This window comes from Vulpes vulpes, chromosome 15 (genome assembly GCF_048418805.1).
Source record: "Vulpes vulpes isolate BD-2025 chromosome 15, VulVul3, whole genome shotgun sequence".
In the NCBI taxonomy this organism is placed as follows: domain Eukaryota; kingdom Metazoa; phylum Chordata; class Mammalia; order Carnivora; family Canidae; genus Vulpes; species Vulpes vulpes.
Genome location: NC_132794.1, coordinates 91952774 through 91965504, shown reverse-complemented (window position 1 = coordinate 91965504; position 12731 = coordinate 91952774). Strand labels below are relative to the sequence as shown.

The 12731-nt window shown below is 40.4% G+C and overlaps 1 protein-coding gene across 5 annotated transcripts in view; it reads left to right on the top strand.

The window, feature by feature from the left end:
• ARMH3 (armadillo like helical domain containing 3) overlaps nucleotides 1-12731 on the top strand; it is a 183590-nt gene that overhangs the window by 36910 nt on the left and 133949 nt on the right. For 3 of the 5 annotated variants that reach the window (XR_011997554.1, XM_025992590.2, XM_025992596.2), the window contains exons 13-17: nucleotides 150-225; nucleotides 3244-3337; nucleotides 6998-7099; nucleotides 10828-10886; nucleotides 12465-12530. Coding sequence is in view for 4 of the 5 variants with exons in the window: in XM_025992590.2 (XP_025848375.1) it covers nucleotides 150-225; nucleotides 3244-3337; nucleotides 6998-7099; nucleotides 10828-10886; nucleotides 12465-12530 (397 nt within the window). In the remaining variant the exon portion in view is untranslated. The remainder of the gene's footprint in view (nucleotides 1-149; nucleotides 226-3243; nucleotides 3338-6997; nucleotides 7100-10827; nucleotides 10887-12464; nucleotides 12531-12731) is intronic. The other 2 variants (XM_025992611.2, XM_072739827.1) reach the window with 1 other exon arrangement.

Below are 12731 nucleotides of genomic sequence, written 5' to 3'. Positions count from 1 at the left end.
AATAAAGGGAACACTAGAAGCACAGAGGGATTGGTAATGAGGAGCTGGGGTGAAATTGCATCTTGATGGTCATACTGTTTTAACTCTTCCGCTTTAAGAGCCTCTCCAATTTGTTCTGTTTTTTTTTGTTGTTGTTTTTTTTTCTTTAGAACCAATGAGGCTATCCTTCTGGCACTTTATGAAGCTGTTCATTTAAATCGTAACTTCATCACAGTGTTAGCCCAGGTTGGTTATATTAAAATCTCCGATCCTTCTTTTCCCTGAATTTCATACAGATCCACTCCATTGTAAAGCCTATCTGGCCGTGCCTATTTAAACCTTGCTTTGTACTGGTAAGTGGTAGTGACAGAGGTGCATCAGTTGTCTTTGCGTCAGGCTGTCCTCAAATATGTATATTTCCATCTGGAGTTGGAGTGGGTCTGATAACGTGCAAAAGTTAATGGGTTTGACTAGTTTACTAAATCTTTTGACCAGTTTCCTGATTCTCTTAGCCCAGATGAGTAGAGATTACTTCATTTTAAATTTTTTATTTTTATTTTTATTTTTTTTTTATTTATGATAGTCATACAGAGAGAGAGAGAGAGGCAGAGACACAGGCAGAGGGAGAAGCAGGCTCCATGCACCAGGAGCCTGATGTGGGATTCAATCCCGGGTCTCCAGGATCGCGCCCTGGGCCAAAGGCAGGCGCCAAACCGCTGCGCCACCCAGGGATCCCAAGATTACTTCATTTTAAATAGAGGCCATCCTTTGGTATTATCTGCCTATATGGATTTTTGTATTAGGCTTTCTGCTTTCAAAACCATTGTAGAATTACAACTAGAGATAAAATAGGCCAAATCACTTGTCTTATTATTTCACAGAAATAATTTCTGTGAAATTATAATTTCCACAGAAGAAAAGTAAAAAGTATCTTGTCTAGCATAAAGCTAGCTGTTAACAACAACAAAAAATGGTTTACAAACATTGAAAGCACAAAGTCTAGAATACTGAGTGCTGGGTCAGTTGCCCAGCTTAGGATAAACTCCATAGTTGGTAGAGAATGGGACTAACACAGGCGGAGAACTCAAGTGCTGTCCATGAAAGCCGTCTTTAAAAATTGATAAAGTGTTTTCATTTTAAAGTCAGAGTTTTAAAATATGTATGTAGGTTTCTTTTAAAAGAACACTTGCTTATGCTTTTTTCTCAAAGGGCAGATGTGTATGGAATCACTGAGGGTTTTTTGTTTTGTTTTGTTTTTTTAAAGATTTTATTTATTCATGAGAGACACAGAAAGAGGCAGAGACATAGGCAGAGGGAGGAGCAGGCTCCATGTAGGGAGCCCGATGTGGGACTCGATCTTGGAACTCCAGGATCACACCCTGAGCTGAAGGCAGATGCTCAACTGCTGAGCCACCCAGGCATCCCAGAATCACTGAGTTTTAACCAAAAATGAGGTCATTGTTTTTTTTTTTTTAATTTTTTATTTATTTATGATAGTCACAGAGAGAGAGAGAGAGAGGCAGAGACACAGGCAGAGGGAGAAGCAGGCTCCATGCACCGGGAGCCTGACGTGGGATTCGATCCCGGGTCTCCAGGATTGCGCCCTGGGCCAAAGGCAGGCGCCAAACCGCTGCGCCACCCAGGGATCCCTGTTTTTTTTTTTTTTTTAAGATTTTATTTATTTATTCATGAGAGACACAGAGAGAGAGGTAGAGACACAGGCAGAGGGAGAAGCAGGCTTCACGCAGGGAGCCAGACATGGGACTCGATCCCAGGTCCCCAGGATCACACCCTGGGCTGAAGACAGCGCTAAACTGCTGGGCCACCAGGGCTGCCCCCAAAATGAGGTCATTCTTAAAAAGAAGTATGCTGGTTTAGGGTCTGCCTATGAAGACACTTATTATTTATCAAAACTGAGAACATGAGAGGTTTTATCCACTATTCTCATTATACTTGTCTGCTGTCTGGATTCTGTAACTGATTTTAAAGGAAGGGTGAGGGAGGTAAAGAGTGAAAAAGTTATTGGGGAAAACAAGGGAGTAGCCACCACTCTGCTTAATTTTTTTTTTTTTAAGATTTTATTTGAGAGATCAAGAGCAAATATGAGTGGGGGGGGGGCGAGAAGGAGAGGGAGAAGCATACTCCCCACTAAGCAAGGGAGCCCGATGTGGGGCTCAATCCCAGGACCCTGAGATTGTGACCCAAGCTGAAGGCAGACACTTAATCAATGGAGCTACCCAGGCGCCCTGCACTCAGCTTAATTCTTAAGAGCTGATATGACAGAGAAGGCTAAGGAAGGTCGGGGATAGAGGAGTTGTCTGTTTTGGTCCCAGGGAATGTCTTCCCCATATGTCTGCTTCCACCACTCTTGTTGGTTGTAGAACAGGGAGGCTGCTGTCTGCATAGCTCTTTTTATAGCACTTCTCATCCACTTGCCTCGCCTGCACTTACTGGTCAACTGTGTAGTCATCAGAACAGTCTATAGATGTGTTTTAGGTTGATCTGATGAGGGTAGTTTTTATCCAGGCTCAGGTAGGACTGCAGATGCCCTTTTTTTTTTTTTTTTTTTTTTAAGATTTTGTTTATTTATTCATGAGAGAGAGAGAGAGAGAGGCAGAGACACAGGCAGAGGGAGAAGCAGGCTCCATGCAGGGAGCCTGATGTGGGACTCGATCCCGGGTTTCCAGGATCCGGCCCTGGGCTGAAGGTGGCGCCAAACCGCTGAGCCACCCGGGTTGCCTGCAGATGCCCTTTTTATTGGTAGAATAATCTCATGTATTTGTTTACCCCAGTTTTTTATTTGCGTGATTCTTCAGAAAAACTTATGTAATGGAAACTTAGTTTAGAAAATTTAGTTTAGTCCACAGAGCTTCTTATTAGAGTTTAGTAAACATCCACAGTAATCAGGTTCTCAAGGGAACTCAACATAGAAGTGGTCCCTCCTCAGGATCCCTGGGTGGCGCAGTGGTTTAGCGCCTGTCTTTGGCCCAGGGCGCGATCCTGGAGACCGGGGATCGAATCCCACGTCGGGCTCCCGGTGCATGGAGCCTGCTTCTCCATCTGCCTATGTCTCTGCCTCTCTCTCTCTCTCTCTCTGTGACTATCATAAATAAATAAAAATTTTAAAAAAATAAAAGAAGTGGTCCCTCCTCAGTGGACATTCCATCTAATTATGATAAGGCCAGGAATCCCAGAAAGGATATTATGGAAAGGATACTCAGAACTGGGTTATGTCTTTTCTTGCCTGCTTCTGTTTTCTTTCAGAGTCATCCAGAGATGGGCTTGGTGACAACCCCTGTCAGTCCTGCTCCAACAACCCCAGCCACACCACTTGGGACCACACCGCCCTCCTCTGATGGTAAGCCCACCACCTCATGTTTTCTTGATTAATATGATCTTGAATCTTTCAGGGTGAGCATAGCCGTGTTGAACAAAGAATACAGTTGTTAATTGTTTCAGCTAAGAAATTATCTGAGGTGCTGTCCTTCAGGACTTCTAAAACTCCAAAGGAAGCTTTGGGAAAAATAGTCAAGTGTTTTACTCTGTGTAAGAAGCTGCATAACTCTAACTTGTCCTCAGGGAATGGTTGTAGAATCATGGAGTGCTAGATCTGAAAGGGACCTCTGAGGTCAGTAATGCCTATCCTGCCAAACTCTTGGGGTGTGAGTCTCTGATGAGATATTTTATGAATATATCTCTGAAATAAATGTAAGGTAGTAAAATTATTTTATGTTATCCTATTGGCCAATGAGGAAATTGAGGCCAGAGAAATAAGTGGTTCACTTCATGTTAGTGAGAGTTGAGACTAAAGATCCAGGACACGAGTCAGGGCAAGCACTATGTCTGTTTTCTTCACTACTACCTGTCCAGCATAGTGCCTGGCATGGTCACTACTTAATAAATATTTGTTGAGCACATGGATGAGAAAGTGAACCTGGGATTTTACTCACTGTTACATATCTATCAACACTTCCAGTGGGAAAACAGTGAACTTTGAGTGTATTATAATTGGGAATATGGTGGGTATTTAGGACTTCTCCTCCTAAAACACACCCACCCAGACAGAATTTCTACTTTATTAATATTATGGCTGGAATTTAAGAAAAAGGTAACAGGAAAGAAATTATGAATTTTCCCCAATGATATTTGTGTCATCTGAGTGTGTTTGATAGAGTATATTAACCTAAAAATAATCTTTGTTAATACTTGAGGTTTTGCCTAAAATGTTGACTGAATTTTGGGTAAAGAAATAGAGGAGGGATGCCTGGGTGGCTCAGCGGTTGAGCGCCTCCCTTCGGCTCAGGGCGTGATCCCGGGATCCGGGATCGAGTCCCGCATCGGACTCCCTGTGTGAAACCTGCTTCTCCTTCTGCCTGTGTCTCTGCCTCTCTCTGTATGTCTCTCATGAATAAATAAATAAAATCTTAAAAAAAAAAAAAAAAAAGAAATAGAGGAAATCTAACTTTGATTCTTTCTCTGTGACTCTCTACTGTCTGTGAAATGACCTTCTTTGATTGGCTTATTCTCCTTGAAATTTTAGTAGCACTGTGGCAGTAGTGTTTTAATGTAGTAAAAGTGATGTTGGTACAAAAAATGTGTCAGGCAGGTGCCACTGATATTCAAGTCTATGGTAGCAAATTGGATCTGTTTAGACCTAAAAACCAAATTCCAAAAAAACTAAATGAGGAGCAAGTAGTAAGGGTTACCTACGTGTCTCTGCTTTTTCAGTTCACTGAAAAATCCAGTAGAAATACTGTTATTTCTCTTTAAGGATAAAGCCTGTCTGGTTACCATGGATATCAAAAAACATATATATGTGTGTGTGTGTGTGTGTGTGTGTATATATATATATATATATACACACACACACATATATATATATCTGTATATCTGAGTTTCATGTGATGTTGGGGTTTGGATGCTTCAGAGAACTGCCTTTCAAACTGCTCATTGTGAACACTTCCACCCACACACTAGATTATGCAATGGCAGGATTTGTGCTTACTTACCTACAACCAGTGAGCTTTTATTTTTTTCTAGTGGGAAGATGGAGTCAGCCCACTTTCAAATGACTAGTTCCCTTGACAGAGGCTGCTGGGAAGAATTGTGAAGCCAAAGATCAAGGAATAACTCTTTCTTAGGAAGGAGAATTTAATTTGTGATGGATTTTATTCTATTTTGTCTATTTTGTTCTTTTTCTTCTCTCCTGGTTCATTTCCTTTCTATAGGGATTCTAAACATTATAACCTTGTTTTCAGGTTTTGGTTTTTAATTATGTATAGTGGTACTCAATGGCCCAGTTATGTTTAAAGGTATGTCACTGAAGCCATTATTTTTAAAAGCCAGCCGTTTAGATTTAACATTTGTTCTCAGCTCAGACTTGACATTTGACAACTCAGCCTTGGCATGAGAGAACTTTCTGGTAAACTAAAAATACATATACTTCTATATTTCTACATATTATATAAGACAGTTTTCCAGTTATTGGTGTGTGTGAGTGGGAAAAAAGTTCCACTTACCAGTTAGATGCCTCTAACAAAGGAATGATTATGGGCTGTGACCTTCAAAATAGGCTGGAGTTTGAAATGATAGTTTCAGATAATTAACCCATAGCATGAATTAAGACCTTTTAGTATTGCAACATAAAAATATATTGGTCTTTTATTAGTTTTGGGGGGCTGACCTGTGGGAAAACAGTCAAGGATTGGGCATGCTAATGTCTCCTCATAAGGCTTTTTTTTTTTTTTTTTTTAAGATTTTATTTATTTATTCATGAGAGAGAGAGAGGCAGAGACACAGGCAGAGGGAGAAGCAGGCTCCATGGCAGGGAGCCTGATGTGGGACTCCAGGATCACACCCTGGGCTGAAGGCTGACACTAAACCGCTGAGCCACCCAGGGATCTCCATCATAAGGCTTTTTGTCATTCTTGTTGTGTGTTATGAAACCATTATGTATAAAGTTTCCCCTTGTTAATAAATATTCTCCACATACATTGTAACAATTCCAGAGAGATCTGTTATGGTTCTGTATACATATTATGAATAATATCCCAAACTCAACTGAGTCTTCTACAGGTAAAAACAGAGCAGAAAGCTGTAGATTCTCTAGCTTGTCTGAGCCAACATTAGCCTTCTTTTGCTTCTATATCTTAGTGTAAAAACTGTTAACAAGATACAGGGTCTAATTTAAAGTCTTAGAAGCTTGAAAAATCGACATTAAGACTGTTCTGGGGGCTTCTGGCTGGCTCTGTCAGTGGAGCATGTGATTCTTGATCTCAGGGTTGTGAATTCAAGCCCCGTGTTGGGTGTAGAGGAGCCCTGGTTTGGCCTTTCATTGTTCATTAGGACTGTGGCTTAGAGAGTGGGGACAAGATGTAGTTTCTATTGGAAACAGCAAGCAGCTGGGTATATAAAACTCAGTTCCTAGGCTTTCCCAGTCAGTAATGTCCACCAGTTTTCCGTCTGGTAATCTTTTTTAGGTTCCCTTTTGGGGGGAAGGGATTAAGGAGTAGAATTTGAATATAGTTCTGCCTTATTTTTTTTCTATTTCATCTTGGTTATTTCCAGCCCAAAGTCTTTCTCTCAAAACTGAGCAAGATTTCTCCTTATTAGGAATGAATTGTCACTTATTTTAAGCAGGAGACTCATCAAAGCAAGGCTCATTTATATTCAATACAGATCTTTCCCTTAGGTACAAATCAGAGTGCCTATAAGAAGGGCCTTGAACACTCTTGGTTTCCTTGAGGCTAGAAGTGGAATCAATAGACCCTTCTTAGGAGGTTAGGAAAAAAGCACTATTCGTGGAGACTGGCTCTTCTTGTCCTTAATCTTGGGAGTAGGAAGGACTCTAGAGGTCTAGGAACAGTAGCTGAAGGTTTTATGGTAAGTGCTTGGTCCTCCCTCTTTTGTAGAAAATTTATTTAGTGATAACCTTGCCTACTAGCAAATTGGCTATGTAGTAGAAATGTTAGCTGGAATATGTTATAAGGCTAAGTGCATTTCATCTGTTCTATTCCAGTTATAAGTTCTGTGGAACTCCCACTGGATGCAGATGTACAGACCAGCAATCTCCTGATAACTTTCTTGAAGTATAGCTCAATTGTCATGCAGGACACCAAAGGTAAGGCATGCTACTTTCGGGGCTCAGGAAGTAGGAGGTGTGGCAGGCAGCTACTTAGCTAGAATCAAGAAGTGACATTAAATACTTTGAAGTTTTGGCAGGATGAACCTTTGGGGCCTACCTACAGGGTGATGGTCCTGATTACTGGAAAACAGTGATGTCTCACTGCCAGATGGCAATTAGGTGGTGTTGGGAAAACCTGGAGTTGGAGGGGGAGTACTTCAAAAATAGAACAGGAAAAAAAATTGGTCTCTACAAAAACTAGCAAGTCATTTTAGCAGATTTTGGTAAGTAGATGCAAAGTCTTTTGTGTGGGAAGTGGGGGAATTCCCTTTTGAGGACAAGAACTGGAAGCATCAGCTTGTGGTGAGAATTTGTGGACTGGTGTACCAAGTACAGTAGGAAGAGGTGAGATTAAGAGGGATAGTGTTCCTTAACACTTAAAACAGAAGTGTCAGTACCCATCCAGAGATGCAAAGTGGAAGCTGGAGAGGACTGCTTATTGGAAAAGTTTTAGTTTATTGTCTCCGGTTTTCTGCTCTTCATTGGTTTATGATCTTCCTGTGATCTTTTATTTGGTGATAGGAAAAGAGAATGTTTGTACTATGTGTGAGAAGAGATTGAGAGGAAACCCAGCAGATTCTATCCAGTATATATATCTTGGTCCATTGGGAGCTACAGAGATGATGAACCTCTGAGACTTGGCAAATGAGATCTGACAGGAGAGGATAGTAAAACTCTTGTGTATCTGTGTTTTCTGAGGCCATTGCTTTTCCTTTATGGAGGAGGATAACCTCTTTCTTTCTCTAGAAATGTCACAGCAACCACAGAAGAGAGATTGCATACATGTGACCTGCAAGTGAACTTGTAGCTTTGCTTGATAGAACACAGTGAATGGAGGCCCTTGGAATTTACCTTTAGCTTTAATGATTATATAAAGCTCTAACATGGAAGGCAAAATTGAGGGCAGATTAATTATAGTATGAGCAGTCTCAGGCTGTCTCTCTAAACTCAGGCTGAGTTAGTCCTATGCCAACAGGGGGCCTAAATATGACAAGGGGCAAGATTAAGTAAGATGAAGAATTAATTTCAATAATGGTTCCTGTGTGTCTGAGGGAGTGGGAAGGGAAGAAAAAAAATGGCTACTGAATAGCTACCTTGGCCCAGCTCTCTTGCGCTGACCTTCTGCATGTCCTAACAGGATCTCATTTTGATTTTAGGAGCAATAGAAGCAACTTTTTCTTGGCTCTGCTCTGTCCCCATACCCCAGATATTATTAGCTTTTTCTTCTTTGTTATGTATTTATCATTTGATACCTATGAAAAGATACTTGTAATATATATAAATACTAAATTATAAAACTTACAGTAAATATAATAAATAACATGAGTTATAAAGTATAATAATAAGATGAACATGTGAACCTACCGCTCAGCTGAAAAAATATTAATGCCATTGAAACTACCTGTGTGTCCCCTACCCAGTTGTTCCTCTTTTCTTCAATCTGCAGAATTTTGTTTGTCATTTCTTTGATTTAGCTCTGCTTTTGAAGCCTTTTTTTTTTTTTTTTTCTGAGGTTCTGCTGGCTTGGATGTTGTTACCTTGGAGGAGTATCTCCTCAACTTTAAAATAGACATTAGAGGGGCAGCCCAGTGGCTCAGCGGTTTTAGTGCTGCCTTTGGCCCAGAGCATGATCCTGGAGACTTGGGATTGAGTCCCACGTCAGGCTCCCTGCAGGAGCCTGCCTGCGTCTCTGCCTCTCTCTGTGTGTCTCTCATGAATAAATAAATAAAATCTTAAAAAAAATAATAAATAAAATAGGCATTAGATGGGGGAGCTGGATGGTTCAGTTGGTTAAGCATCTGCCTTTGGCTCAGGTTATAATCCTGGGGTCCTGGAATTGAGCCCTGTATGGGGCTCCCTGATCAGCGGGGAGTCTGCTTCTCCCTCTCCCTCTGCCTACCACTTCCTCTGCTTGTGTAATGTCTCTCTCTCTCTCTCACTCTTTCTCAAATAAACAGATAAAATCTTTAAAAAAATAGACCCTAGGCAAAAATATTTTTAAAAATATACGTATACCTATACATACATTTTAAAGTTGATTCACCAAAATCTTAATTTTATTGTCCTTTTTTTATACTTCTCTTTTTTTCTGTCTTTTTTTTTTTTAAAGATTTTATTTATTTGAGAGAGAGTGAGCACAAACAGGGGAGTGGCAAAGGTGGAGAGAGAGAAGCAGACCCCCCCCCTCCCGAGGAGGGAGTCCCTGGGAATTTCTGGGATCATGACCTGAGCTGAAGGCTGATGCTTAACCGACTGAGGCACCCAGGCACTCCTGTGCTTTTCTGAATTAAAAAAGTTAATAATGAAATATGCCTCATTTTTGTATTCAGAAACACTTTTTTTTTTTTTTTTTGAAGTGGAGAGATAGCTGCGGGCTTTTTTTTTTTTTTTTTTTTTTTTACAGGAGTTGTTTATCAGCTTTTGGGGAAAGGGAGGATAGTGCCAGAGAAACTCTGTGGCCAGAGGTAGGTAGAAGAGTCTTATGAATCTAGTTTTGGGGCATTTCTCTTCTGGCTGCCTAGAGCACTGATACAACCTCTGGGAAATGTCAGGGAAGTATTATATTATTACTCTGTTTGCCCTGTCTGTGAGGAGAGGTGAATGTATTTCTGGACTATAACCCCCTTTATGCCTTCTAATTGTTGGGTTTTAGTTGATTTTATCTTTGAGGAAGTGGCAGGTTAATGTCAGGGTGAGTTCTATTAACTCCTTTCATAGCACTGTAACCTGTTAATAGGTCTTCTCTCAGAATGGACTTCAATTTGGGTCCTGTCAAAGCTAATTTGAAGCATCGTAACCATTTGTCCATTTTGGATATGCTGGTATGACCTTCTTCTTGCCTCCATTTCACCCCTCACCCACAAAGATCCTGGAAAGTAAATAAGCTTTGATAGTTCTGGTAATTGGCAGTGATGGAGTAGCTCTTTCTTGGTCATTTGTGTGAGCTGAGAGCCCTGCTACTGAGGCTACCTTCTTTTTTGATAACTAGAATGTGAGTTCTGGGAGACCAGGGACCTTGGTTCAGTTCAGTGCTATATCTGTAATGCCTAGCACAGTGCCTGCCACACGGTAGGTACTAAGTAAATATTTGTAGAGTGAAAAACTTTGGCAGGAAGAAAAGAAATACGATGAAGAGTTCACAGCTTTCCTGGTCATAAGTAGTGTGGATAGTACAAGGAAAGACAGAGACTGGACCTTGGTTTTCAGTTAATTTGTTTCAGATTCCACTGCTAGTTTGCTGTGAATAGTTTTAAAACCAATCTAGATTTTGTGGGACGTTGCTATAGATGCTTGTGCTTACAGCTGATGGATGGGAAGGGGTGAGGAAGGGAATAGATTGGACTATTTGGAAGCAAAGGGTTGGTACAGAAGCATGGCTCTGATTTGGGCCATTATAGTAGGAACCAGTATAATAATTAGATTCTCAGGAAGATGATTAGCTATCCTTCAGACTGCCAGAATATTTTAGAAAAAAATCTTCTGAAGAATTCTTTTGCCTAGTAGAAAAGCAAGAATTACTGTAGTAGAACCTTGATTTTCATTCAGGACTTTTGTTGTGAGGGGGAAAGTAGAAATGTTCTTTTTGATGATACACATCTTTATTCTCTATAGAAACATGGTTTGGATGATACAGAGAGAAGGGTTTGTTTATTTTTCCTTTACAGATGAGCACCGGCTTCACAGTGGCAAACTTTGTCTGATTATACTTACATGTATTGCAGAGGTAGGTGTCACTAGTCTTCTGATATTAGCTAGTCTCTTACAGAGTGCTATCTTTTTTTCTGTCCTTCATCTCCTGTTCCTAACTTTTAGGTTCCTAAAGCTTGGGAAAGAAAATCTTTCCTCTTTGTATTGTCTGTCTCCTCCCACTAGAATGTAAGCTCTGATAGCAAGTATTTTGTTCCTTCACCAGTGTATTCTTAGTGTCTAGCACACAGTAGAGGCTCAATGAGTATTTACTGGATGAATTAATAACAAATCATGTTATGATAACTGCGGTGATTTCAAACTGGAAGATCAGAGCTCTTCAGAGTTTTAAATAAGAGATTTAAGCCTCTGTAGGAAAAATAATCCTGCCCCTTTGAAGCTGCTCATGTTGGATCTTTTGCATTTAGCAAAATGAGAAAAGGAGCTCGAGTTTCCTGTGGGGCATAGTGGGTAGAAAAGTTGAAAGAGGGGAATTGGAAAGGGAGTAAAGTTGGCTTATTGCACTTTGGTGACGGAAAAAAGCCCAAAGGTAAGAATAAGATGTGCTTTATAAGGAGGCTCTTTTGGTTGGATGAATTAGGCCTGAGCTCACCTGGTGGCAACACAGGTGTTAAAAAGAAAAAAAAAACAAAAACAAAAAAAAACACAGGGCCCCAAGGGTATCACTTAGGCCCATACCTGATTATGGACAGAACTTGAGGCAGTTTAGAGCTAAATTTTTGCTTTAGCTTCCCCCTTTACTATCCCTTACTTTGATCTTTTTTGTCTTAAAAATAGTAAAGGTGGTCCACATAGAGTAAAGATCTTGCTCAGTCTTTCCCTTTTTATGTTGTGAAAAGATGACCTATTTTTCACCAGGTTATGGGTAGCTGATTATAGAAGAGCTACTTATTAGCAGTGGGCCTGCTGTAATTGCTTTTCAAAAACTCTTTCTAAGAAAATCTTTAAAGAAGTTGTTTTTCACAGATTGTAACAATTCCTAGTAATTGGAGTCTGTAGGCATGTCAGATCTTCAGAAAAGGTGTTGGGAAAGGGCTGCAGGGTGTATATTACCGATCCATGGGTGAGAGGTTTTTGATTTTCCATCAGTCTTCAGCAAAGCCAGAGATAGACAGGGACTTGCCAACTGCCATGCTTCCTGTGTAGCTGTTTTTTCCTGCTGTGCCAATCCCATTCCCGGCAGAGTGCAGACCTTTCTTCTTAATCATGGAGTCTGCACATGTATCCTGCAGCCCTGATGAAACCTTCAAGCTGTCACAGAGTAGGCTCCTTGGGCAGATGGGAAGGAAGAGAAAATAGGAAAACAGATTCTTCTCAGCATTTGCCTCAAGTCCTTATGCCTTAATTTTTTATTGTTTGTAATTTGCTGAGAGATTTTTGACCAGTTAGAGACACAGTAGAAAATTATACCCAATTAAAATCTCATGGCTTAAGTAGGGTTTGACATTAAGACTCTAGGCTTATCCTATTTGGTCTCCAACTGGTCCTTGAAAGTAGTTCTTAAAATGCAAGGATTTTTAGCAAGTATGATAGATGATAAACTGTGTTTCCTAAGTATGGCTCTCATTTCTTTTTCTCTATATCTTTTTTTTAGGATCAGTATGCCAATGCATTTTTGCATGATGACAATATGAATTTTCGAGTAAACTTACACAGAATGGTAGGTGTGACTTTTGTTTCTTGATTTTTCTTAGAGGAAATTTTTGGTATGTTGGCAGGATTGGGGAGGATGAAATTGATCCTATTTAGAACAAATGTGGGTGGAATGTTGTACTAAAGGGCTTTTGCTTAACTGCTGTTCAGCAGGCCCATGCCTGTTGTTGGGATTTTTTCCGTGTCACAGAGCTCTACTCAAGACAGG